The 26670-nt window shown below is 38.3% G+C and overlaps 2 protein-coding genes across 4 annotated transcripts; one reads left to right on the top strand and one right to left on the bottom strand.

Annotated features, from left to right (window-relative positions):
• Positions 1-238: 238 nt before the first annotated feature.
• Positions 239-12622, bottom strand: BBS12 (Bardet-Biedl syndrome 12). Of its 3 annotated transcripts, XM_068543395.1 has the most exons (4): positions 12531-12622; positions 5294-5354; positions 2027-2940; positions 239-1921 (listed from the first exon to the last, which is right to left on the bottom strand). In XM_068543395.1, the coding sequence occupies exons 3-4, from the start codon at positions 2928-2930 to the stop codon at positions 786-788; spliced, it is 2040 nt and encodes a 679-aa protein (XP_068399496.1). In that variant the 5' UTR covers positions 2931-2940; positions 5294-5354; positions 12531-12622; the 3' UTR covers positions 239-785. The 3 variants fall into 3 exon arrangements, with proteins under 3 accessions (XP_068399496.1, XP_068399494.1, XP_068399495.1); XM_068543393.1 differs by having other exon boundaries at positions 239-2940; XM_068543394.1 differs by having other exon boundaries at positions 239-2913.
• On the top strand, positions 12183-18157 carry LOC137763540 (centrin-4-like). Its single transcript, XM_068542008.1, is given in 8 exon segments — positions 12183-12345; positions 12497-12645; positions 14523-14569; positions 14571-14664; positions 15060-15104; positions 15106-15204; positions 15801-15938; positions 16134-18157. Coding segments are annotated over 8 exon segments (825 nt in total). The 3' UTR covers positions 16224-18157.
• Positions 18158-26670: the final 8513 nt, after the last annotated feature.

Here is a 26670-nt window from a genome sequence, read left to right as displayed (position 1 = left end):
TGTCCATCGACAGATGAATGGATAAAGAAGATGTGGCACATATATACAATGGAATATTACTCAGCCATAAAAAGAAACGAAATTGAGTTATTTGTAGTGAGGTGCATGGACCTAGAGTCTGTCATACAGAGTGAAGTAAGTCAGACAGAGAAAAACAAATACTGTATGCTAACACATGTATATAGAATCTAAAAAAAAAAAAAAAAAAAAAAAAAGGTTCTAACGAACCTAGGGGCAGGACAGGAATAAAGACACAAAGGTAGAGAATGGACTTGAGGACACGGGGAAGGGGAAGGGGAAGCTGGGACGAAGTGAGAGAGTAGCACTGGCATATATACACTACCAAATGTAAAACAGATAGCTAATGGGAAACAGCTGCACAGCACAGGGAGATCAGCTCGGTGCTCTGTGACCACCTAAAGGGGTGGGATAGAGAGGGTGGGAGGGAGATGCAAGTGGGAGGGGATATGGGGATATATGTATACGTATAAATGGTTCACTTTCTTATACAGCAGAAACTAACACGACAATGTAAAGCAATTATACTCCAATAAAATGTTAAAAAAAGAGACATGTCCCGCTACAGAATAGAATAAAAATATAGAAATAGAAAAAAAAATTGTAAGTAGGGTGAAATCTCCGACTCTGTACAGTTATTGACACACATCAATTATTTTCTCTTGGTAAAAGCTGGCATTTTAGAAACTGTGACTTGGCTATTAGAAAATTTATTATTAGCACAACATATTACCAAAGATTATTTTCCAAAGACTTAGCCAATAACACTACAAAAATAAAAAGCCCTCTGATTCCTGTGAATTTATCTGCGTGTGTCCAAGTCCAGTGATAATTTCACTGTCTGTCTGAAGAACTAACAGTACTAAATCCAAAGCTCGGCGCCATGCCTCAATCTTTGGTGTAACAACGTCATAAACTCTTGGAATCTGTTCCAGTTTATCTGAAATGTCTGAATTTAAAATCCCACTATTTAGTTTACTATATTCATTCAAGACGTAAGATGAAGGAGAGCCAGAGTCTGTAGCATTTTGTAGATGATGTTGAATGAATGTGCCGGCTTCAAATTCTGATGAGTAACTGGCAGTGTTATACAGGAGAGTTGAAAGGTATCTGCGCCATCCATTTGCCAGGCATTTAAGCACAGTCGGTCTGTACTGTGTCACAGATGAGGCCAGCCAAGAGGAAGTATTATGAAGCCATCCTGAACAGCCTTGGTTTCCTTTATTCACAGACTGCTCTGCAAGGATCTGAAGATGGCTAAGACACAAAAATTCAACTGCGCCACCTCCAAGGAAGACCTTTTGCTCTTTTAGAGCATGATACAGACGATAGGCACAAGTCCAGAAGGTATCTTCTTTGGTTTGCATCTGGGCAGTGACTGGACTAGTCAGCACTACTGTCACCAAATTAATTCCTTCTGTTTTTAACATGATTGCCATTCTGTTGATCCGATCTACAGTATCGAAGGGAATGCTTCTCCAGATGGTCACACAGACACCATTGCCCACACAGTTTTCATTTACTTGTGTAATGTAGGCCACCTGCACTGCTCCTGAAGCCTCTGCAAAAGCCTGCATTACATTGCCATTCATTGATCCAATTACTAACCTCTTGTTGTCTGTGCATTTTTCAATTAAGCGTTCAGACACATTTCCTTGTGCCAGGACAAGGTTCACATTGAACTTGATTAACACCTGTAACACATGATCTGTCCACAGTTCTTCTGAGCCATCTTGTTGAAGCTTCAAGCTTTCTGATACTGCTTTAATACTTGCAGACTTATTAAATCCCAGGTGGCGATAATTCTCTGTGAGATCACCTTCAACAAGAACTACCCGGATAGGCTGATTCTGCAATTCCTTGATCAGAGTAGTACTAGATATTGATACAACAGTGATATATCCTGGACAGACACAAGAAAAAGTTTCAGGCAAACCCGGTAAGCAGCAAGTGAAGATTCTTGAAATGTCAAAAAGAAATGGCATTGTACAGCTGCCTTGTTGCATACCTGCGTTCTGATATTGTAGCCGTACTGCTTCGTCTACTAACTTCATGCTGCTGTGACCTCCGTGACTCAAACCCACCTCCAACTCCACCAAATCATCACATCTATAAGTCTTGGGAGTAGCTGCACTAAGTTGTTCTAGAAATACATCTGGTTTGCTTATCCATTGATTATTACCTGTCCTACTAAAATGTCTACTGTGGGTTAGTACTGACTTCCTGCAGCGGGTGTCTGCAAGCGGACTGTTTTTCAGAGTCTGCGGAGTTTGTGATGTGTTTTCATCTGCTTCAACCTTAGCCTGAGACCTAAAGAGTTGAGGCGATTTAACAGGTCTCCCAGAAAGACTGTAAGTGGCCAATGACTGAGAGGCAACATCTTTGAGATCACGCTCTTTCTGTATCAAACCAGTACCTGAAGGGATTTGGAGAAAAGGGTATACGCTGACACTAAATGTTTCAGGTCCAGAAAATGTCTTTGTGTTAACCATATGGTCAAATACATCGTGGATAGGTACTTGAAGGGAAACTACCTCTTCACTGCAAGAATTCAAGCCTTCTGACATTACAGACACTATTAATGAAATGGGGACGCCCAAATGAAGACATTCTTCAGCAGCACTGCTCCATGCACCAACAAGAAACAAAAGAGTACTGGTTCCAGTTCTGTATGTGTTATTTTGTGCTTGAACTGCTTCATTGAGAAGTTGTCCCACTGCACTGGTTAAATCCAAACTTTCAAGAAGCCTTACTGTTGAACTGATTAACACAGTTTCATGACACTCTTCATCTATAATAAATTTGGATGATTTTACTGGGCCTAGGAAAGTTCTTCCTGTTTCTGCAAACGATGAAAGCTGTTGAAGTCCCATGTGCCTTCTTTTGTTTATGACCCTGCAAGCCATCACCATGAATCATCATCTGCAAATAAAATTAAAACTTGGAACTTTATTCAGTGCAATTCATGGTTATAAAAGATGCTTATAAAAGAAAAGTAAGATACAGTCCCTGCCTTCGAGGAGTTTCTGATATATGTAGTTTCCATGAAATATGGTCAGTGCAATGATACAGTATTATAATGATATTAATGATAAGGGTATGGGTGTGTGGAGGAGGAACACTTCATCCAACAGGGGAAGTGGATCATGCAAGCAACAGGCAATATTTCCAGAAGAACACAATGTCCGAAATGAGTCTTGAAGAATAATTTGAAAAAATCATTAGCAAGTTGAAGGAGGTAGTAGTAAATGCACATGTATGTGACAAAAACACAGTGTACAAGTAATTTAGTTTCACGGGAATATAAAGCAAGTAGTGGGGAATAGTAGGACATGAAGTGTTAGAAGAGGAAAGGGGCTGGATCATGAAGGGCAGTACGCGCCACGTCAAACCTGACCCTATTTATAGCGGGAAACATGGAAGTGCCTTAAGGGGGGGGAGATGAAGAAACAGCTTGATGCAGTGTCTGAAAGCATATACTCTGAATCTAGAAGTCTGGGTTTGAACTTGTCTCTACTGCTTACTAACTGTGTAGCCTTCAGCAAGGCTTAACTTCTTAGCCCTGTTTTCACATGTGAAAAATGAGGATAATAACAGAATCTACTTCATAGGGTTATTACCAGGAGTAAATGAGTACAGTGCTTAGAACAGTGCCTGGCACACAGTGCTTTATGAGTACTTGCAATAACAATAATAAATTTATAATAGAAAACAAAGTAATATTAAATAATATTAAAAATAAAATTAAGTAATATGAAAACTATTATTGTTATTTATTATTAGTGTTTTGGATATATTACCACTCTGATAACAGTGTAGAGAACTGATTGGATGAGTGCCAGACTGGAGGCAGAGGGGCCATGGTTATCTAGATGAGAAATGTGGAAGAGGGATGGAGGTAAAGGATGGATTTGGCTATTGATTAGAATATAAAGGGGGGAAAAGTACTGTTTAAAAGGAAGTTCGAGGGCTTCCCTGGTGGCACAGTGGTTAAGAATCCGCCTGCCAACGCAGGGGACACGGGTTCGAGCCCTGGTCCGGAAAGATCCCACATGCCACGGAGCAACTAAGCCTGTGCACCACAAATACTGAAGCCCACGCGCCTACAGCCCGTGCTCCGCAACAAAGGAAGCCACCGCAATGAGAAGCCCACGCACCGCAACGAACAGTAGCCCCCGCTCGCCGCAACTAGAGAAAGCCCGCATGCAGCAACGAAGATGCAACGCAGCCAAAAATAAATAAATAAATAAATACATTTAAATTAAAAAAAAAAAGGAAGTTCGAGAGCAATTAGACTTTTTCCAGGTAATATTTCAGAATTCACATCTAAAACTAATAGGAAGAAGTTATAAGAGAAAGACTTTAGCCCAATAGAACTTTTTAACGAGTACCCTCTAATTGAAAAGCTGTCTGTAATAAAATAACCTGTCTTGTGAAGTATGGGCTCTTAAAGCACTACAGCTAAAACTGTAGATAACATACACTTCTCTTCCAACTCTAAGACTTTATAATTCTTCAAGTATATATATATACATATTTTAATATTTAAAAAAAGTATATTTATTTATTTGGTTGCGGTAGGTCTTAGTTGCGGCTCGCAGGATCTTCACTGCAGCAGGCGGGATCTAGTTCCCTGACCAGGGATCAAACCTGGGCCCCCTGCACTGGGAGCACGGAGTCTTAGCCACTGGACACCAGGGAAGTCCCTCGAGCATATTGTTTACCACAACCTTTTAAATCCAAAATATCAAAAAGCAAACAACTCTCGGAGTTTTTGCTTTTCCTCTAATGCTGGCCACAGCACTGGTAAATTTGTTCCTATAATACCTAGATTCATCCTTGATTCTGAAGAGCTCCACAGTTCCAGATACACCTTAGGATCAGCAGGAAGCCACAGCACCTGTTGCTCAAGAGTAGCTTCCTAGAGGCTTTCAAGGACTAAGGAGAAAAGCCAGTACAGCCTAAGAAAACATATAACAAATTGTTTGAACTCAGCTTCAAAACCTCTTTTGTGAAATTTTCAGTTCTGTAAAATAAAAATAAAACTCTTGATATACTCAGGTATGTCCCTAGACAGCATCAAATTATACTCTAGACTCCAACAATCCTGAGACCCGTCCTGTCTTACAGCTCTCTTACCATATTTTTGCTGTCCTCCACCCCATATTATCAATTCTCTACTTACCCAGTTAAAATTCCCATTTGCGGATTATAATCACTCTCTTGTACACAAACTCTCAAAGTCCTTGTCTCTCTTTTGGTTCATCTTACTCACCTTGCAAAGCCACTAATCTTGATGAAATCCAACTCTGTCTACTCCATTTACCCTGCAGCAGCTGAAAATAAACAGAAAAACACACACAACCACGCTGACTGGTGCCATTTTAAGTTCATGACTCCACACTGCAAGTGGCCCTTAATACTGCCTGGCAATCTATTTTGTTAGTCCTTCTGTCTTTTTTTAAATGGTTATTGGGTTCTATTTTTAAAAATTTCATCTACCCCTGAGTACCAAGGACTTTCCATATTTCTTCTAAAAGCTTTATGGTTTTAGTCTTTTTTTAAAATTGAGGTAAAGTTCATATAATATAAACTTAACCATTTTAGAGTATACAATTCAGTGGCACTTTGAACATTCAGTGTTGTACAACCACTACCTTTATCTAGTTCCAAAATATTTCCATCACCCCGAAAGAAAACTCTGTAGCCATTAAGCAGTCCCTCCCTGTATGTCTCCCCGCCCACCACCTGGCAACCACCAACCTGCTTTCTTGTCTCTGTGGATTTACCTATTCTAGATATTTCATAGAATCATATAATATGGGACCCTTTTTGTCTGGTTTCTTTCACTTAGCATAATGTTTTAAAAAAATTTTTTATTGGCGTACAGCTGCTTTACAATGTTGTGTTAGTTGCTGCTGTACAGCAAAGTGAATCAGCTATATGTGTACTTAAATCCCCTCTTTTTTGGACTGCCTTCCCATTTAGGTCACCACAGAGCACTAAATAGAGTTCCCTGTGCTGTACAGTAGGTTCTCATTAGTTATCTATTTTATACATAGTATCAATAGTGTACATATGTCAATCCCAATCTCCCAATTCATCCCACCCGCCTCAGTTAGCATAATGTTTTTGAGGTTCATCCACATTGTAGTATGTGTATTTCATTCCTTTTTAATGTATGTATGTAGGTAGCTATCATTTTGTTTATCCATTAATCTGTTGGACATTTGGATTGCTTCTACTTTTGTTATTTTTAAATTTTATTTATTTATTTATTTATTTATTTATGGCTGTGTTCGGTCTTTGCTGCTGTGCATGGGCTTTCTCTAGTTGCTGAGATCGGGAGCTACTCTTCGTTGCAGTGTGCGGGCTTCTCACTACGGTGGCTTCTCTTGTTGCGGAGCACAGGCTCTAGGCGCGCAGGCTTCAGTAGTTCTGGCTTGCGGGCTCTAGAGCGCAGGCTCAGTAGTTGTGGCGCACGGGCTTAGTTGCTCCTCAGCATGTGGGATCTTCCCGGACCAGGGCTCGAACCCGTGTCCCCTGCACTGGCAGGTGGATTCTTAACCACTGTGCCACAATGGAAGTCCCCTGCTTCTACTTTTGGATTATCGTGAACAGTGATACTAAAACATTTGTCTACAAGTGTTTGAGGACCTGTTTTCAATTCTTTGGGGGTACATACGTAGGAGTGGTCATTTGACAATTCTGTGTTTAAGTTTCTGTGGAACCACCAAACTTTTCTGTAGCAGCTGAACTATTTTACTTTCCTACCAGCAGTGTACAAGCACTTAAATTTCTCCACACCCTTGCTGTATTAGTTTCCTAGGGCTGCTTTACCAAATTACCACAAATGGGGTGGCTGACAACAATACATATTTATTATCTCATGGTTCTGGAGCCTAGAAGTCTGAAATCAAGGTATCTGAAGGGTCATGCTCCTTCTGAAGGGTCTAGGGAAGAATCCTTCCTGCTTCTTCCAGCCTCTGGTTGTTCCCAGAGGTCCTTGGCTTTGGCAGCATAACTCCAATCTCTGCTTCCCTTTCACATGGCCTCTTAAAAAGACACCAGTCATTGGATTCAGGGCGTGCCTTAATCTGGTATGACCTCATCTTAACTAATTTTATCTACAAATAAGTTATTTCCAAATAAAATCACATTCTGAGATTCTGGGTGGACATGAATTTTGGGGGGGGAACACTATGCAACCCAGTACGCTCACCAACACCTGTTTTTTTGCGTCATTTTTGTTTTATAATAATAGATATCCTAGTGGATGTGAATGATATTTCATCGTGGTTGTTTTTCAAAAGATGTTCAGCATCTTTTCATGTGCTTTTTGGCCATTTGTACACCTTCTTTGGAGAAATATCTATTCAAATCCCTTTCCCATTTAAAAATTGCATTGTTTGTCTTTTGGTTGTTGAATTGTAAGAGTTCTTTATATATTCTAGAGACCAGCATCTTATCAAAATATCATTTGCAAATATTTTCTGATTCTGTAGGTTGTATTTTCCACTTTTTTGATAATGTACTTTGATGCATAAGTCTTTAATTTTAATAAAGTCTAATTTGTCTATTTTGGTGTCATATCTAAGAACACATTGCCAAATCCAAAGTTATAAAGATTTAACCCAATCTTTTCTTCAAAGAGTTTCATTATTTCATATCTTATATTAAGTTAACTGATACATTTTGAGTTGATTTATGTATATGGTATGAGGTAGGGTTCCAACTTGATTCTTTTGCATTTGGATATCAAATCGTCCCAGCACCATTCATTGAAGAGACTATTCTTTTCCCCATTGATTGGTCCTGGCACACCTCTGTCAAAAATCAATTGGCAACACATGTATGGGTTTACTTTTGGACTCTCAATTCTATTTCATTGGTGTATATGAGCATCCTTAAGCCAGGACCACACTGCTTTACTCTAGCTTTGTAGTAAATTTTCAAGTCAGGAAGTGTGAGTCCTCCGACTTTGTTCTTTTTGTTTTAGCTTTAACATTTATGTTTATAATTCATCTTAAGCTGATTTTTGTAAATGGTGTGGAGTAGGTGTTGTTTTTTTCCTTCTTGGATATCCAGGTGCTCCAGAATAATTTGTTGAAAAGATAAATTTAAAAAGACAGGACTGTCCTTTTGCTTTTGTTTTTCATTCCTAACACATTTTGGTAGCTTACTACGTATGAAGCAGTTTACATGCATTATGCAATGTAGTTCTCACAACAACAATATGATTAACTTATTATTGTACCATAATTAACACACACACACACACACACATATATAAATATACTATAATTAACCTATTTTAATTATGTATCAAATGAAGAATAATTAAGTAACATACAAAATCTCATGGCTAGTAAGTACAAGGTTGGAACTAAAACCCACATTTGTCTAATGCCAAAGTCCTATGTTATTATTACAATACTGTTTTCTGGCTGTCCCTCTACCTAGCATGATAGTAATTCATACTCTCTCTTGTAGACTCTTCCACTGCAATTCCCACTTCCAAGCCTTTCGGCCTTTTCCCAAGCCTTGTTTATACCCTTAACATGTATACGCCCAATTTTCTTCAGGTGTGAGAGTCTCTGTTTATGTTTTCCTTTCTATACTATGTTTAAATCACAGCATATCACTGTATGAACGGAAAAATCTTAGAGAATTTAGAGCAAAAGGAATAAGTCATGGGCTATTTCAAACTTAGTCTGTATTTAATTTATGTGAAAAACGTTTCCCAGAGAAGGTATGAAATTAAACAAAACTAATCTACAAGCAAAAAGTCATATATAGCTGATTAGTAAAGTTAATATTCAAGAGATCTGTCTCAACATTTGAAAAATCTATTCCAAGTTTCAGCAGTAAATTTTTTTAAAAACAGTCTTAGCATTCCCAAGTTTAGAAGAGTTCCTAAATGATTATTTTCAAGAGATTACAATTCACTATAATTAACATAAAATAAAAACTCAAACAAGAATGCCTCTTAGAAGAGACAGTATAAAAAGGTAAAAACCGTAAAGAGGATGGCGAAATAGATAATTGCAAAGATGAAAAATACCTCTGGCGACTTTTCTTGGCACTGAACTGACACGATCTGATTCTTGTCTGCTATACATCAGCACCAGTGTTTTCCACAAACAGCGCTCCGTTTCATTACTGGGATCCCTAACAACTTTACTTGCCACCTTAATGTTCCTTTAACTTTTTAAGTGTGTCATAGACGAGCAGAGTCAGACTACTTGACTGAGATTTTTGACATCAGAGGTAGCCTTCTTTTCCTAAGATCATGTCTAGTCTTGTCTAAGGTACTTGGCTTCAAACACTAAGATATGCAATGTGTTTCAGGAGTTGCATTTTAAAAAAATTAGTATTTTCTGACAAGTATGATTAGCTACAAAACCAAGAGTTTGCCTATCTCCAGTCCATTCCCAATACAGTCTAATCATATCACTCCACTGCTTAAAAACCTCCAACTTAGAAAGTAAAGCTTTTACTCCTTTGTCTGTCACAGGAGTCCCTTTAAAAAATTAACTGAAATGTTTTCACTCCTCGGCTCAAATATCTGCAAAGCCTTCCCATTTTACTCGAGTGAAAGTCAAAGTCCTTACGACGCCCTAATAACCTGTACTCCTCCCTCTTACCTCTCTAACTCTCCTACTACTCTATCCCTTGACCGCTCTGCTCTGGCCTCCTTTCTGTTCCTGGAACATGCAAGGCATGCTTCCTACCTGTGTTTCTGTTCTACTTCTTCCCTCTTTCTGGGATGCTCTTCCCCAAGAAATCTCTTGTCTCACAGCTTTATATAATTATGCAAATCTCCCCCGTTCAACGAGGCCTATCCTGAGCATCCTATTTAACACTGCAAACTCCTCTTCTCCCTTTACATTCTGGATTCCCTTTATTCGCTCTAATTTCTCTTTTCCCATAACATTATCACCTTATAAAATAGTACATACTCTACTTATTTATTTACTATTTATTGACTATGTCCCTCTGTTGGAATGTAATTCCCAGGAGGGCAGTTTTAGTCACTGACGTATCCCATATACTGATAACATTGTCTGACACATTGCAAGTACTCAATAAATATTTGACAATGTGGTTTTCACCACATTTATTATCTTACATTTAAGTACAGAACTGAAATAAGACTAAACAGATGCCATTGTCAGTATTCCTCCACCATAAATTTAAGGTTCTACCACCTCTGGAGTCGACATGATTGCTATTTGGCACTGCCTTGGTTGAGGCCCTTTAATTGCTTCCAAAATGGTTCCTCCTTCACATGGTTGTCAGAACTATCTTTGAAAAGCACAAACCTAATCAGATCACTCTACTGCCTAAAACAACTATTTATCTTAGAAAATAAAGTCTTTACCTAGGTAAAGGTGTCCCATAATCTGACTTCAATCTAATTTATAAGGCTCATCTTCCACCTTTCCTTATAAACCCCATGATCTAGTCACACTACAACATACATTTACTTTCATTTCTGCACATACTATACTCTGATTTGAATACCCTACGCTTTCTTCACCTTGGCAAATGCTATATATCTTTCATGACCCAAATGCCACATTTTTGATACAGCCTCCTCCAATACCTCAAGAAGTAGCACCTCCTTCCTGGACTGCCAAAGTACTGTCTACACACATCTACTAAAGCACTTAGCACCCTGAATTAAAAATACTGTATTTATGTCTGTGCCTATCTCCCCCACTACTCTGTGGATTCCTTGCTTTCATTCATCTTTATACTCTACGCTCAGTTCCTTTCAAACTCACCCAAAACATGGCATAGTACGTGATATGTAGAAAGCATTAAATAAATTTAGTAGATTTAAGAGTGATAATAGGTTTAACATTTTTCTAGATTAATATTATTAATGTTCTATAGTAAAATTAGATTAGTAACAGCTATTTTTCAAGACTGAGTACTTCCTACCTAAGACCTAGAAACTGCAATCTGAGCCTATAATTGAAAAATCATTTTCACTAAAAGTTAACGTCCCAAATATAAAAGCCTAAATCACAGAATGATGTAAAAGCAGGTGAACACACTATGCAGCCTTTTAGTTGCCATAAGATCAAACTTGATCCAGGAGAGCCTAAAAATTAGAATTGTTTCTACATATTTGGTCATTATTCATTTCTGGTCTCAGAAATCCCTTTAATATTAGTAGTAAAGAAGAAGTATATGTCCTTGAAACTAATCAAGAGCAACTTTCTCAGTGAGATTAATGGCCTGAAAAATCAATATACTATAATTAAGTGACTGAATATTTTACTTAATTCACGAACTATCTTGAATTTGCATCATTTTAATTTTCACTGGGGTAACTTTACACAGAAAAATCACTTCTGATATTAGAATAACTTTACCTATTTTCCAGAATCCTGAGGTTTTGTTTTTTGTGGTTTTTTTTAGATCAATTATTACAATGCTTGGGTGTCTGCCTGGTATAGAATGTGAGCAAGAAAGGATGATGGTTTTGGAAAATGTGCCATGTTTCAACTAACTAAAGTAGGAAAAGTGATTTGGGAGACTACTCCAAGAATGTACTTTGCACATTTTTCTTTCCTTACCTTCAAGGAGATAAGTGGGATAAAGGGAAAAACCTAGGCAAAACTTAATGTTCTTCCTGAATCCACTGTTGGAGAATCCAGGATGATTTTTAGAAAATGAAGTACTTACTCTAGAGAAGGCACTGCAGGAGGCATAAAAAAGAGTCCTGATGTGTAAGTGATTAAGCGTAAGAAGTTTTAAGAGACTATCACCTCTTCATTCCTACCACCTCAGTCCTTCCCCCTCACCCTTTAGCTGGTCCCGGACCAGATTCAGAACTGGGCAGAACCAGCAAGTCTGGCCCTTTGGCCAAGAATTTGCTTTGATTTACAGCAGTTATATGGGCATCTGAATCTCCACAGTTACTGAGTCAAGTGGATTTTCAGGCTACCTATGTCGGACTCAGTGCGGATCTATGCTGGATATATTTGGAAAACAGGCCAAATCTTGGGATTCAACCAACTGAACGGCTGTGGGTGAGAATGTCGGGGGCGTGGAAAAGTCTGATGGTGATTATGGGTGGGTCCAAAGTCCAACCCCGCAAATAAACGCTACAACACTGGTAAAAACTCCTTCCTATGCAGGGAGTCTTCATGTGCATCCCAAGACCCGCACTGCCCCCGTGCCCACACCACACCTCTCCTGTAAAGAAATGCTGCCTACCAGGCCAGAATCGCTGTGAACCAAGGAGGAGGGAAGTCGCTAAAGGCCAAGCCCCAGGCACTGTGGAGGCTGAGGGATGCCTAGCGGCGCAAGGTAAGGGCAGTCCCCTCCGCCTCTGGTAATCCGGCCGGTAAACCGAAGCTGGACCAATTCACCAGACCCACCAGGCTCTAGAGTCTCATCCCTTCCCCCGGCCCCAAGAGGTTAGAAAAGCAAACAATATCTCCCCACATCTCCGTCAAAGACTTAGCAGTTGGTAGAAGCACCTCGCTACGAACCTCGCTCTTTTCTCCATCCCTACGAGAGGTTCCAGTTCCCCGAAGTTCTGCCCGGCACTGGGACGCCAAAGCGCCCGGGGGAAGAACCTTCCCTTCCGGTTCGCATTTTGCGCAAGCGCGCCGCGGGTCCAGCTGGGCTAACGGATAGTCCTGGTTGCTAAGAAACCCTACGGAAAGTTCCGCTTAACGGTAGCCAGGGAAGGGCAGAGCGTTACGCTATTGGTAGAGAATAGAGAGGGGGCGAGGCCTCAAGGACCTTCTTTTCTGACCATTGGGTGGGATGACTGTCAATCAGTAGGGGCAAGCCTGGGTGGGTGGGGCCGCAGAGAGGTGGGCGAGAGTGGCCTTAGCAACGGCTAGCAGGCTGTGAAGACTACCGTTGGGCTGCAGGGCGGGCGGGTGAAGCCCGGAGGTCCCAGTTGAGAGCGCCGGTCGGGGACATGGTGAGTGCGAAGCTGCAACCACTTACTGGGGCTGGGCTGGGGCTGAAGTTTCTCCCCGGAACAAGGAAGGAATTTAGTTTATGAAATGTATTATTCGCCTCCTTTCATGATCCTCGAGTGTCATTAGTAACCCCGCCCTTCGTCGCCGAATAGAAGCTCACTGTCCATAACTCTAGAGACAGAAGAGCGATTCTCCAGTTCATTTTTTCCCCTCCTCAACCCCAGTAACCGCTACTACCAACGGTGTTGGAGACAGAAACCGCTCTCTAGCCAGAAATGAATTGAATACAGAGAATAAGATGCTTTAAAACTGTTGGAGGGCCTGGGCCTCTAGGAAAGACATCCAGAACTCTGAAAAAACTGGCCGGAGGAGCTACGAACTCTGCCACTGGAACTGTTGAAGACGAGTGTATCTGCAGTCCAGGGATCAAGAATCTGCTGCTGCCACAACCAGTCTTAAGATATGTGAAGCTGGCGTCTAGATACACGGGACGTGGAGTCTCTGCCACCACTGCTTAACCCAGAGCTGGAGACAAGATACTGAAATGAGGCTGCAGAAGCATCCCAGGAGTTAACTCTGGGACCTAGCTTGCCAGCAGAAAATGGCAAATAGCAGGAAGATGATCTCCATCTTCCCCAGATACTGATAGTTGGTCCAAGACTTATTCTTCTCCAGGTCCCTGGAGTAATTTTTCACCTGGAAAATGTATTTTTTCATTTCTCAGTCTCTGCAACATAGAAAATTATGTGAGAAGGTGGGAAAGGAAATGATGTTCCAATCAACCATGTCTCACAAAATAAATTTTATTATGAGACATACAGACAGAGATGAAAGTAAATATGCGTTAAACACTGCTGTTCAGATATACCAAGTAAGGGACTTCCCTGGTGGCGCAGTGGTTAAGAATCCGCCTGCCAATGCAGGGGACACACGTTCGAGACCTGCTCGGGGAAGACCCCACTTGCCGCAGAGCAACTAAGCCCGTGTGCCACAACTACTGAGCCTGTGCTCTAGAGCCCGTGAGCCACAACTACTAAGCCCACGTGCCACAACTACTGAAGCCTGCGTGCCTAGAGCCTGTGCTCCGCAACAAGAGAAGCCACAGCAATGAGAAGCCCGCGCGCCACAACAAAGAGTAGCCCCTGCTCGCCACAACTAGAGAAAGCCCGCACGCAGCAACGAAGATCCAATGCAGCCAAAAATAAAATAAAATAAAAAAGATATACCAAGTAAGGCCAATTGTTTTCTGACATAACATCTACTATTCTAGCATGTCTTCTTTGCCTCTTTTCCCTATCAAAAGTCACTAATTTGAAGGAAAAACGTAAGCTGTAAAAAAGAACCAGGCTTTCCAGCAAGATATGAATAACTAAAAGCACAAATGTTAGCAAAGGGAAAGGGAGAAATTCTTGAAGTTCATTATATGGTAGGGAATAGGATACTTGAATATGTTTATTATATTTAATTAGTTCATCATTAACTCTTCTGGTTCTGGTACTTTTTCCAGTTACACAGTTTATCTTTTACCCACATGTGTATTTATTACAGGCATCCAACTGCCGCACAAGTTCAGGCCAATGGAAGAAAAGAGCAGCAGAAATTGAATGAAACCCAAAAGCAAGAAATTAAAGAGGGCTTTGATTTATTCGATGTTGATGGGTCTGGAACCAGAGATGTGAAAGAACTGAAGGTTCTAAAATTACTTCTAATTCCAAAACATTTGAAAAACTATCATTGTTTTGTTGCAATCTTTAAATCTTTCTTTAACAGTAGCCTTCTGAAAGCTTGATATAAAATCTCTTCAGTGCAGACACCTACCCCTGCAGTGTACATGCCTGGCCTGCATCAACAAAACAGTATCTTGTTAAGCATTTTATTCTTGTTTTATCAATGAGTAGGCCAAAGCCCATCGTGTGACAGTGACATCCTATGGCACGGTAGGATTGGAACCTAAGCCTGCTGACCTGACTTTGTAGGTTTAAGCCTAGTCCATAGTGAAAAAGAGAGAATCTAGTAATTAATAGGTAGTTTAAGAGCTAGGAATGAGATTGTGGCTTATTATAATTTATTTGCTTTCTATTTCAGATTGCAATGCGGGCCTTAGGATTTGAACCAAAGAAAGAAGAAATTAAAAAAAATGATAGCTGAAATTGACAAAGAAGGAATCGGCACCATTAGTTTTGAAGATTTTTTGTCCATAATGAGTGTAAAAATGTATAGTAGTGATTTTGTTTTTCAATGAAATACAAGCAGTAGCCTTCTACGATTTTTGGCTGAAGCAATCAGAGGAAGAATTGGAACTAGGTCTTTAAAGATGGGTAGGATTTAGATAGATAGGAATAACAAGATTAAAGATGTTTTCAGGGTAGTAATGAAGACTGTCCAGTGTGGAGAAGAGGCTTTTTGTTAGGAAATAATAAGGATATATGGCTGGATAGAGAGAACGGGGCCAACATTTTTAAGCTTGAAATCAGCAAACAATTTATTGAGTGCTTATTTGTGTCAGGCACTATCCTAGGGAGCATTGAATGAGACAACCTCCCTGTTCTCTTGGAGCTTACATTTTTGAAATGGATCTCAGTTACTGAGGTTAATACAAGATAGATTCTCTTTATCACCCTGTGGCTCTTCCACTTAAATAAACCCTGAGTTTCAATACCTTGAGGGCAGATGTGAATGCATTGGAATAATTGTTAAAAGTCAGAGCAGTAAATAGAGCTCAGCTACCTGCTGTATTGCTGTTCTAGACCTCAAAGACCTATACATCCAGACTGATCAACTAAATAAATGAAAAACTAATGACATTTAGTTGTTTCTGTTTTTAAGAGTGAAAAAGATGAAAAAGAAGAAATATTGAAGGCTTTCAAATTATTTGATGATGATAATACAGGAAGTATATCAGTAAACAATATCAAGAGGGTTGCTAAGGAACTAGGGGAAAATTTGACAGATGATGAACTTCAGGTAAATTTTACTTATTTGTATAATTATAATTTCACATATAACATATACAATGATAATTTATAGTTATATTCTTTAGTTGTATTAATAAATACATTTAAAATAAAATTTGGTTTTGAGTATGTATTTGAATGTTCATTTATATCATTATTCCTTTTTAATAGATTTCACATATCCTATTTACATTTCATTTTACAGGAAGTGCTTGATGAAGCTGATCATGATGGGGATGGAGAAATAAATGAGGAAGAATTTTTGAGAATGATGCAAAAGACCACTCTTTATTAATACTGTTTTTTGTTCCTTCTGGAAAGTTGTTAACAAGTTTGTATTTGTTATAAGTTCCATAATATCTGTATGTATTCATTTTCAGTGTTTATGTACACAAACTGGTCTCTTGATATCTAGTCCATGTGAGAAGTTACACGTTTCTACCAATATGTTGTTAAATCTGTAGCATCAAGAAACAAAGGAAATGTAGTGACTTCCTTGAACCATGAATCTGAGAACACTATTAATTCCAAGTGCTATTTTTAGAGCCCCAGGGTCCAAAGATTTAGATTTTTTTTTTTTTAATTTAAGGAAATCAGCCCCACATCATATGAATTTGACAAGCACGCCATTACTTTCCCTATTACTTTCCTTTTGTGCAACTCTAAAAATGATGAACATTTGCTTTTTAACCAATTATTCAGATACTTAAAGCCTTAAATAAAACTATCTGGCAACTTCATTATTTGCTAATTTTCTTCTTATAAAGAAATTCAAAGCAGCACTTATATCATCCAGATTTCCCCATACGTTTGACCCTATAAGTTAGCATTTATTTAATACCTGTGTCCTAGGACAGGTGCTAGGGGTTTTACATATATTATCTCAGTTACTATTTAGAAACAGTAGTATTAGCTCCATCTTACTACGTATGAGAAAACTAAAGTTCAGAGAATTTAAATTTTAAAATTGCTAATTTGCCCATAGATGATAAAATATGGATTCTAAATCTTATAACCTTACTCTTCATTATGTTGCTTCCCTGTGGATAAAAACTCTCAGGATAATTGTGTGTATTTTCTAACTCATATAATTCTATGACCCTCTTATAATTTAATTTTATTTGTTTTTTATGAAAGAGCCAAGCTATGGGGAGTCTTTTGACCCCCGCTGGGCCGCACAAGAATGGGCCTTGGGCCTGGCACACTTCCTTACCAACAGATGGAATCCTTACAGCTTACGCTGGACTTGTCACCTTGTCTGTAATTATCTTTCCCTATTTCAGACTCAACGTGTACTACTTTGTTCTGCTGAAGTACATGTGTCATATGGCACCTGGCCAACCCCAGTGCCTATCTGTCCCCTTTGGGGAGAGGACGGGGTTCTTCTGTTGCACAAGAAGGGTGTGTGTTGGCCAATTGCCCTGTGTTGGCTTCTGGGAGGGACCTGCTGGCTATAGGAAACTGACACTTACTGCTGAAGCTGATCTTTCTCTGTCTCTTCTCTATTCTAGTAAAGCACTGTTCCAGCCAGTACTTAACTGCATTGTGTTTTCCTTAGCAACTCCGATACCAAGATGCAGTGGGCAGAAGTGCTTCAGGCTTCTGCTCCTGATAATAGGTAACAGATGCCACTTGCTGGACAAAACTCTTCCTAAAATCAAGTACATGGCAATGGTCTTTGGAGCAAGAAAGGCTGGTAGAAAATGTTACTTTAATTGCCCCACCTAATTTATTTTTAGTTCAACTGAAATGAAGACTAAAGTTTTTTGTTTTGTTTTGTCAACACAAGGAGAGGTTTTTATTTGATTTAAGCTAGGTTGGCATATGCTAATGAATGTTCTTAAGTGCTTCACAGTATTTTTAATTCCTAATTATGTAGCATTTCCTCTAGACTAAAGAACGATATACCTACTAAACATGCTTCATATGTGAAAATTATGGCCTTTAAGTTGTTAAAAGATTTATATTTTTAAGTGGGTAATACACTTAAAAATACACATGAACAAGTTCAAAGAGTTCTAAATAAGTCTCCTTACCATTCAGCCCCAGGTCTCCTCAGAGATAATTATTTTTACCAGTTTCTTATGGATCATTGCAGAGGGTGCATATACCTATGCACATGAATAAAGAATAGATTTTTTTCCCACAAATGATAGCATACTACATACATTGTACATATTAATTTTTTCACTTAGTATATTTTAGTGATAGTTCCAGAGCAATGCAAATAAAATGACTCATTCTAATGGCTATATAATATCCCATTGTAAAGATTATATTTTATTTAATAGTCTTCTATTGGTGGACATTTTCTTTATTTCTAATCTTTTCCTTAATATCCTCATACATAATGTCTCTGTATAGATGTGAGTGTGTCTGTAGAGTTCATTCTTACAATTGAGATACTTGGGTCAAAAGCTATATGCATTTTAATTTAAACATTTTTTATTTTGATAGATATTGTCTTCTAAAAATATGTTTGCCAAGTTACGTTCTTAATAGTATATGAAAATGCCCATTTTTGATAAAGTATTACCAAACTTTTTGATTTCTGCCAATGTAACAAGTTGCAAGTCATATCTCATTGTAGCTTTAAATGTTCAATTCTATTATGAGAGGCATTGAGTATCTTTTCATATTTAGGATCTATTTTTTCCTTTCTGTGTATTGTCTATCTGTGTCCTTTGCCTATTTTTCTGTTGGATTTTTAAAAATTTATTGATTTCTAGGAGCTCTTTATATACAAAGGAAATTAATATTGTCATATGTGTTGCATGTATTTTCCTGTCTGTTGTTTGTCTTTTGATTTTAATTATGGATCAGTTTTTAAATTTTAAAAAGTTTACTTCATGAGATTATTTCTATAGATGTTCAAACTATTGTAACAGTAAGATGGCAAAGATGTGTCTTTTATCAGTATTTATTCTCACAATAACTGTATTTGTCCTACCAGACTGTAGTCTAATTCTGAGAGTTAAAAAGTGGGGGACAAGGTGATTATTTATCATGCCATTGAATTTTCCATTTGAAAAATAATCATCTTTACTTTTTAGATGAGATGATCTGGATTTAATCCAATGCTGGAGTAAGGGAGAGTTTTATAAGCATTAGATCTGTTTGAGTTTGCTTTATGTTTGACTGAGGCACTAAAATGCCTCAAACTCTAAAAATGGCCCTGGGAATATTGCTAGAAGAGGAAAATCCAGGACCAGGCCAGAACTCTTGAGCTATTTTGGAACATATTCAGGCTTCTATGAGTGCTGTGGCAGAAATTAACTCCTTAAGATAAGGTGAAATTTGTTGGGGTATTTGCATCTCAAAATGTTTCCCTATTAAAAATACTTTTTGAGGGCTTCCCTGGTGGCACAGTGGTTAAGAATCCGCCTGCTAATGCAGGGGACATGGGTTTGAGCCCTGGTCTGGGAAGATCCCACGTGCCGTGGAGCAACTAAGCCCGTGCGCCACAACTACTGAGCCTGCGCTCTAGAGCCCGCGAGCCACAACTACTGAGCCTGTGTGCCACAGTTACTGAAGCCTGCGTGCCTAGAGCCTGTGCTCTGCAACAAGAGAAGCCACCGCAATGAGAAGCCTGCGCACCGCAACGAAGAGTAGCCCCCGCTCACTGCAACTAGAGAAAGCCCGCGCACAGCAACAAAGACCCAATGCAGCCAAAAATAAATAAATAAAATAAATAAATTTATTTAATAAAATACTTTTTGAGATTTATAAATTTTGTTAAAAAAGAAAAAATTGAAAATTATGACTATTATATGGTTTCACAGTCAAATAAAGGCAAATAACATAAGATGATAAGACTTAAAAGGCTTGAATCATTTTAGCCAAAGATCTTAGAATTCACTTACTTTTATTCCAGAACAAATTCAAACTTACCTAGTTTTCTACATTTTCCTTCCTCTCCTGGGAGCAAGATCAAATCCAACAGTATGTGGACAACTTAAGAATCTGTCATAAAGGTGGTCGAAATTAGAATAATGCTTACTAAAAGAAAAATCATTTCAATCACTAATCAACATCAAAGTTTTTAGATTGTCTGCTAGGTAGGGGGGCTGTGAAGGATACAATGAATTAGATGTGGATCTTATTGTCTCTAAGTTGGCTGGTAGTTCATGTGGTAGGCATCTTCTGAAGTGGCTCTCAATGATCCCAGTTTCCTGGTATCCTTGCCCTTGTGTAATCCCTTTGTTTAGTGTGGAGTAGATCCAGTGATTGGCTACTAACGAATAGAATATGGCAAAAATGATGGGAGGTCTCTTACAATATTAGGTCTTAAAAGACGTTTACTTCCCTCTACTGGCACTCTCTTGCCTTTTTGTTTGCTTGCTCTGGTGAAGCAAGCTGCTGTGTTTTGATCTGCCCTATGAAGAGAACCACATGACAAGGAGCTGAGGGCAGCCTCTGGCCAACAGCAAGTGAGGAACAAAAGCTTTCAGTCTGTCAGCAAGGAACCAAATCCTGCCAGCAACCATTTGATGGAGCTTGAAAATGGATCCTTTTCTAGTTGATCTTTGAGGTGGACTGCAGCCCCTGCTGGCACCTTGATTACAACCAGTGAGAGACCCTGAAGCAGAGGAGGACTCAGTTAAGCCACATCTTGATTCCTGAACTTTAGAAACTAAGATAATAAAGGTTATTTTAAGCTACTAAGTCTTGGAGTAATTAGTTACACAACAAGGGATAACTAATACAGTCCCCCATCTTGAAACTTGTGTGTTGACTTCTTACCAACTGGGTTACTAGATATACAAGTAACCAAGTAACAATTACAACTATCCATACTAAATATAGAGGAGATTAATTAGACTTATCACATGAGAATATAGTTAAACAGCAATACCATTCATTAAGGTGCTACTGTTCTCTGACTACTCACTTTCAGCCACATATCTGAAATTCAGCCAGTTTTCTACCTAATATTTGTAGCTTGGTGTCTTAGTCTGTTTGGGAAGCTATAACAAAATACCACAGAATAAACAATAGAAATTTACCTCTCATGGCTCTGAAGTCTGGAAGTCTGAGATCAGGGTGACAGCATGGTCAAGTAAGGGCTTCTTCTGGATTGCAGGCTTTTCGTTGTATCCTCATTGGAAGGGGCTAGGGAGCTCTGTGGGCTCTCTTTTATAAGAACACTAATCCCATTCATGAGGGCTGTACCCTCATGACCTGATCACTTCCCAAAGGCTCCACCTACTAATACCATCACCTTTGGGGGTTAGGATTTCAACATATGAATTTGGCGGGGGGAAACATACACATTCAGATCATAGCACTTGGATATCATGAGGAATTCAGCCCACCAATGAGAGGACCCCTAAGAACTTTATTATAAAGTTCCATTTTGCAGTTCCTGCAACCCGAAGCTGTCACTCAAATGACCCTTTCCTTAGAGCCATTGGTTGGTATAGATGTCCTAGAGTTCTGACTGATATTTTAGTTGCTAACAAGCAGGTGTTGGCAGTGAAAGTAACTAACTACTGGGCTTCAGGCAGCGCTAAAAGTGGGGTGATTTCAAGGTTGGTGCTGATAGAATCTTGGCAACTACAAAAGCAGACCGACAAACACCTTAAAATGGATGAAAATACATATTGGATGGATCACCATCAGGCCTAGGAATCAGCAGCAAGCCAAGGATACAAGAATATGTAGCAAAATCTAAACAATTCTTTAATTATTAAAGAAATTGACTCTGGAAATTAAAATGCTACTTCAAAGAAAACTCCAGGTCCAAATAGCTCGTTGGTGATTTCTGCCATTTAATAAAGAGGATATTTAATTCTTCCAGAAAATAGAAAAAGAGGTAACTCTTCCAAACTTGGTTTGTGAGGTCGGCAAAACTCTGTTACCAGAAGCTACAAGGATAATGCATTTTAACCAAGTTAGGTTTGTTTCAGATAAACAAGATTTGTTTAGCATTTGAAATTTGATCAATGTAATTAATATATCACATTTTAGAATAGAAACCAAAAATGATGTAATCATTTCAGTAGGTAAAAAATCTCATACTTGACCAAACTTAACCTCCATTCATTATAAAAGTCTGTGGCAAACCAGGAATAGGAGAGAATTTCTGTTAACTGTGTGAAGGTATCTTCAGAACCTACAAACATCATCTTAATTGCAAAACATTCAAATCTTTCTCTCTGAAATGAGGAATAACAACAGAATGTCCTTTATCACTAACTTCTATTCAATACTGTCCTGATGAGCTAGCCAGTAGAGGAAGAAATAAAATTCTTTATATTTGCAGATGACATGATGTATACACAGAATATTGAAAAGAACTCATATATTGCTGATGCAAGGTTGTTATGCAAATGCAAATATAAATACAATTGTATTTTTACATACCAGGTACAAATAACTGGAAAATGAAAAAATTTAAGAGACTAATTATAATAGTATTAAAAATATAAAATTCCTATGACTAAATCTGATGAAGCTATACAGGTCTTCTACATCAAAAACTATAAAAGAATTTCAAGAGAAATTAAAGAAGAACTAAATAAATAGAGGAATATTATTATGATCATGGATTGGAAGACTCAATACTATAAAGATGTCAGTTCTCCCTTTATTGATCCATAGATATAATGCAACCAAAATCCTAGCCTGTGTGGAACTTGACAAGCTGATTCTAAAATTTACAGAAATCCAAGGGGCCAGTACACATTTGAAGAACAAGGTGAGAGGACTAGCTTGCCTGAATATCAGGATTTATTATAGAACCATAGTAATTAAAATAGTGTGGTGCTGACTAGGAGAGACAAATGGACCCATGGAATAGAACAGAAAGTCCTGAAACAGATTCATACATATATGGCCCTTGCATTAAAACAAAAGTAACTATGCAGATCAGTGGGACGTTTTCATTATAACAAATGGTTCTGAGTCAATAGGATATCCATAAGGAATAAAGGAAAACATGACCCCAAACTCACACCATACATTAAAATTAATTCTAAATGATTGTTGATCTATACATGAAGAATAAGAATATAAAGCTTCCAGGAGATAACCTAGGAAAACATCATCATGATCTTGGAATCAGATTCCTAATTAGGATACAAAAAGCACTAACTTTAAAGGAAAACACTTATAAATTGTACTATATTATAAATAAGAACCTCTCTTCATAAACAGAGAGTATGAAGACATAAGCTACTAAGTGGAAAAAGATATTTTCAATAAATATACCTGACCAGAAAGAGAAAAACAAATTATCGTATATTAATGCATATATGTGGAACCTAGAAAAATGGTACAGATGAACCAGTTTGCAGGGCAGAAATTGAGACACAGATGCAGAGAACAAATGTATGGACACCAAGGGGGGAAAGCCATGGGGGCGGAGGGTGGGGGCTGGGGTGGGATGAATTGGGAGATTGGGATTGGCATACAAACACTAATATGTATAAAATGGATAACTAATAAGAACCTACTGTATAAAAAAATAAAATTCAAAAAATTCAAAATAAATAAATAAATAAACCTGAGTAAATACTTGTATGTAGAATATACAAATAACTATTTAAAAATCCGGAAGAAAAAGCCCAGTTTAAAACAATGAGCAAAAGACTTAAGCAGGACACATCATAGAAGAAGATATCCAAGTGATCAAAAACGTGAAAATTAATCAAAATAAGGAAGGTAGTAGGCTGAGTAATGGCCTCCCAGGAGATATCCTTGTCCTGGGCCCTAGAAAATGTGCATGTTATCTTATATGACAAAAAAAGGAGTTTGCAGATATGATTAAGGATTATGAGATAGATTTCCTGGATTATCTGGTGGGCCCTAAATGTAATCACAGTGTCCATAGGAAAGAGAGGCGGAAGGACATCTGACACATAGAAGAAGAGAAGGCAATGTAACCATGGAGGCAGAGGTTGGAGTGATATGGCTAAGGAATGCTGGCAGCCACCAGAAGCTGGAAGACTTAAGGAATGGATTCTCACCTTTTGGCAGTGTATCCCTGCTGGCTCCTTAATCTTGGCCCAGTGAAACTGATTTCGAATTTTTGGACTCCAGAGCTATGAGAGAATAAATTTCTGTCATTTTAAGCCGCCAAGTCTCTGATAATTTGTTTCAATAGCCACATGAAACAAATACAAGGGCAATGCAAATTAATGTCGCCATGAGAGAATTATAAATCCACCAGAATGGCTAAAACTAAAATAACCAATCATTCAAAGTGTTGGTAAGAATGTGAAACAATGAGAATTCTCAACTACTGCTGCTAGGAGTGTAAATCACTTCAGCTGCTTTGAAAACAGTTGGCATTATTCGATAAAGAGTAGCATATGCATATGTTATGATCAGCATGTATTCCTAGGAACATATCCAACAGAAATGTGTGCACATATGGGCCATGAGACATAAAAACTGTTCATGGCAGCAGTATACATAATAGCCCCAAACTGAAGATACTCTAAATGTCCATCAACAGTAGAATGTATAAATAAATAGTTATATATTTATATAGTGGAATACATACGATAATGAAAAACCAAATTCACTCACATGCAGCAACATGGATGAATTGCAAGCATAGCATCGACTGAAAGAAGCCAGGAACAAAAGTATACGTTCCGCATAAATGCCATTTCCATAAAGTTCAAAACCCAGGCATATCTAAAAGACAAAATAATGATTACCTTGGGGAAGAGGGAGGAAGTAGTAGTTAGGAGGGGGCTTGCAGGGGATTTCTGAAGTGTTGGTAACTTTATATATCTTGGCTTGTGTAGTAATTACATAAGTGTCTACATTGTCTTAATCCATTGAGCTGTTTATTTGGCTTGTGCATTTGTGTGAGTGTTGTACTTCAATAAAAAAAAGTTGAAAAAAAATTCATGTCATATTGTTAGGCATCATAATTTTGTGTCATTTACATCAGTAATGTGGAGAGAGTCCTGGGGTGAGGGAAGTTACTAGCCAACACACTGATAGACTAGAGAGGGATGCCAAGCATTCAGTTACAAGAGGATCTAGTGAACCTTCATTTCTTGTGTACTCCTATTAATCATTGGAGCCAATACTGGAAAGAAACTATGTTTGTAATGAATATGAAAATCTTTTCAACTAAATATATCTCTGTTGCATATTAGTTATGTCCCTTTTTTTCAATACTAACATTGTTTATTTATGCCCTATTTTTTTCCTTAATCGATCTTGCTAGAGGTTTCTCAGTTTTATTAGAATTTTCAAAGAACAAACTTTTGAATTTGTTTATCCTATTGTGTCTTTGTTTTCTATTTCATTAATTTTAGTTTTATTGTGCCACCTCACAGCAGTCAGAATGGCCACCATTAAAAACTCTACAAGTAACAAATGCTGGAGAGGGTGTGGAGAAAAGGGAACCCTCCTACACTGTTGGTGGGAATGTAAGTTGGTACAGCCACCATTGAAAACATTACGGAGGTTCCTCAGAAGACGAAAAATAGAATTACTATATGATCAGGCAATCCCACTTCTGGGTATATATCGAGACAAAACTCTAATCCAAAAAGATACATGCACCCCTATGTTCACAGCAGCACTATTCACAATAGTCAAGACATGGAAACAACCTAAACGTCCACTAACAGATGAATAGATAAAGAAGATATGGTACATATACACAATGGAATACTACTTGGACATAAAAAAGAATGAAATAATGCCATTTGCAGCAACATGGATGCAACTAGAGATTATCATACTAAGTGAAGTAAGTCAGAAAAAGAAAGACAAATACCATATGATATCACTTATATGTGGAATCTAAAATATGACACAAATGAACCTATCTATGAAACAGAAACAGACTCACAGACGTAGAGAACAGACTTGTGGTTGCCAAGGGGGAGGGAGTTGGGGGAGGGATGGGTTGGGAAGTTGGGGTTAGCAGATGTGAGCTATTATATATGGAATGGATATAAAACAAGGTCCTACTGTATAGCACAGAGAATTATATTCAGTATCCTATGATAAACCATAATGGAAAAGAATATTAAAAGATGTATATATATATATATATACATTTGTATAACTGAATCACTTTGCTGTACAGCAGAAATAAACACAACATTGTTAATCAACTATAATTCAATTTAAAAAAAAGAATGAGAATTGTGATTCTTCCAGTATAACAAAACAAAAAGCAACAAAAAGAACAAAAAAATATGTCTACATATTCTTTGACATTTCTCCCATCAACAGGAAGAGTCTTCGTTTCCCTTCCTTTGAATATGGGTTGTACCTAGTGATTTGTTTCTAACCAATAGAATGTAATGGAAGTGACACATGACTTCTGAAGATAGATTAGAAAAGGTGATATAGCTTCTGCCTGGCCTTCTTTCTAAGCATCCAACCCAGCCACCATGCTATGTTAGGCAGCCACATGGAACAACCACATGTAGGTGTTCTGGGCATAGCCCCATGGAGGTTCCAGACAATAGCTAGCATCAACTAACCAGGCAGGCAAGTTAGGGAGCCTTCAGATGGTTCCAGCATCCAGACTTTGAGCCATCCTAGCTGATTCCGAGTAAAGACAAGATGTCCCCACTGAAGACAAGATGTCCCCACTGAACTCTGCCTAAACTGCAGATTTGTAAGCAAAATAAATGCTGTGATTTTTCTGAACCAGTAAATTTTGGGGTGGTTTATTAAGTAATAATAGAATACAACTTGCATCCTAGACTTATTACAGTTTTCCTTCAATTAGTACTTTTACCAATTCCCCCAAATAG

This window comes from Eschrichtius robustus, chromosome 4 (assembly GCF_028021215.1).
Source record: "Eschrichtius robustus isolate mEscRob2 chromosome 4, mEscRob2.pri, whole genome shotgun sequence".
Taxonomy (NCBI): domain Eukaryota; kingdom Metazoa; phylum Chordata; class Mammalia; order Artiodactyla; family Eschrichtiidae; genus Eschrichtius; species Eschrichtius robustus.
Note: the sequence above shows the minus strand (reverse complement) of the source record. Positions and strands in the feature narration are given on the sequence as shown.

Coding starts and splice junctions, on each gene's coding strand:
- BBS12 (XM_068543393.1), bottom strand. CDS start 2,930: ATGGTGATGGCTTGCAGGGTCATAAACAAAAGAAGGCACATGGGACTT.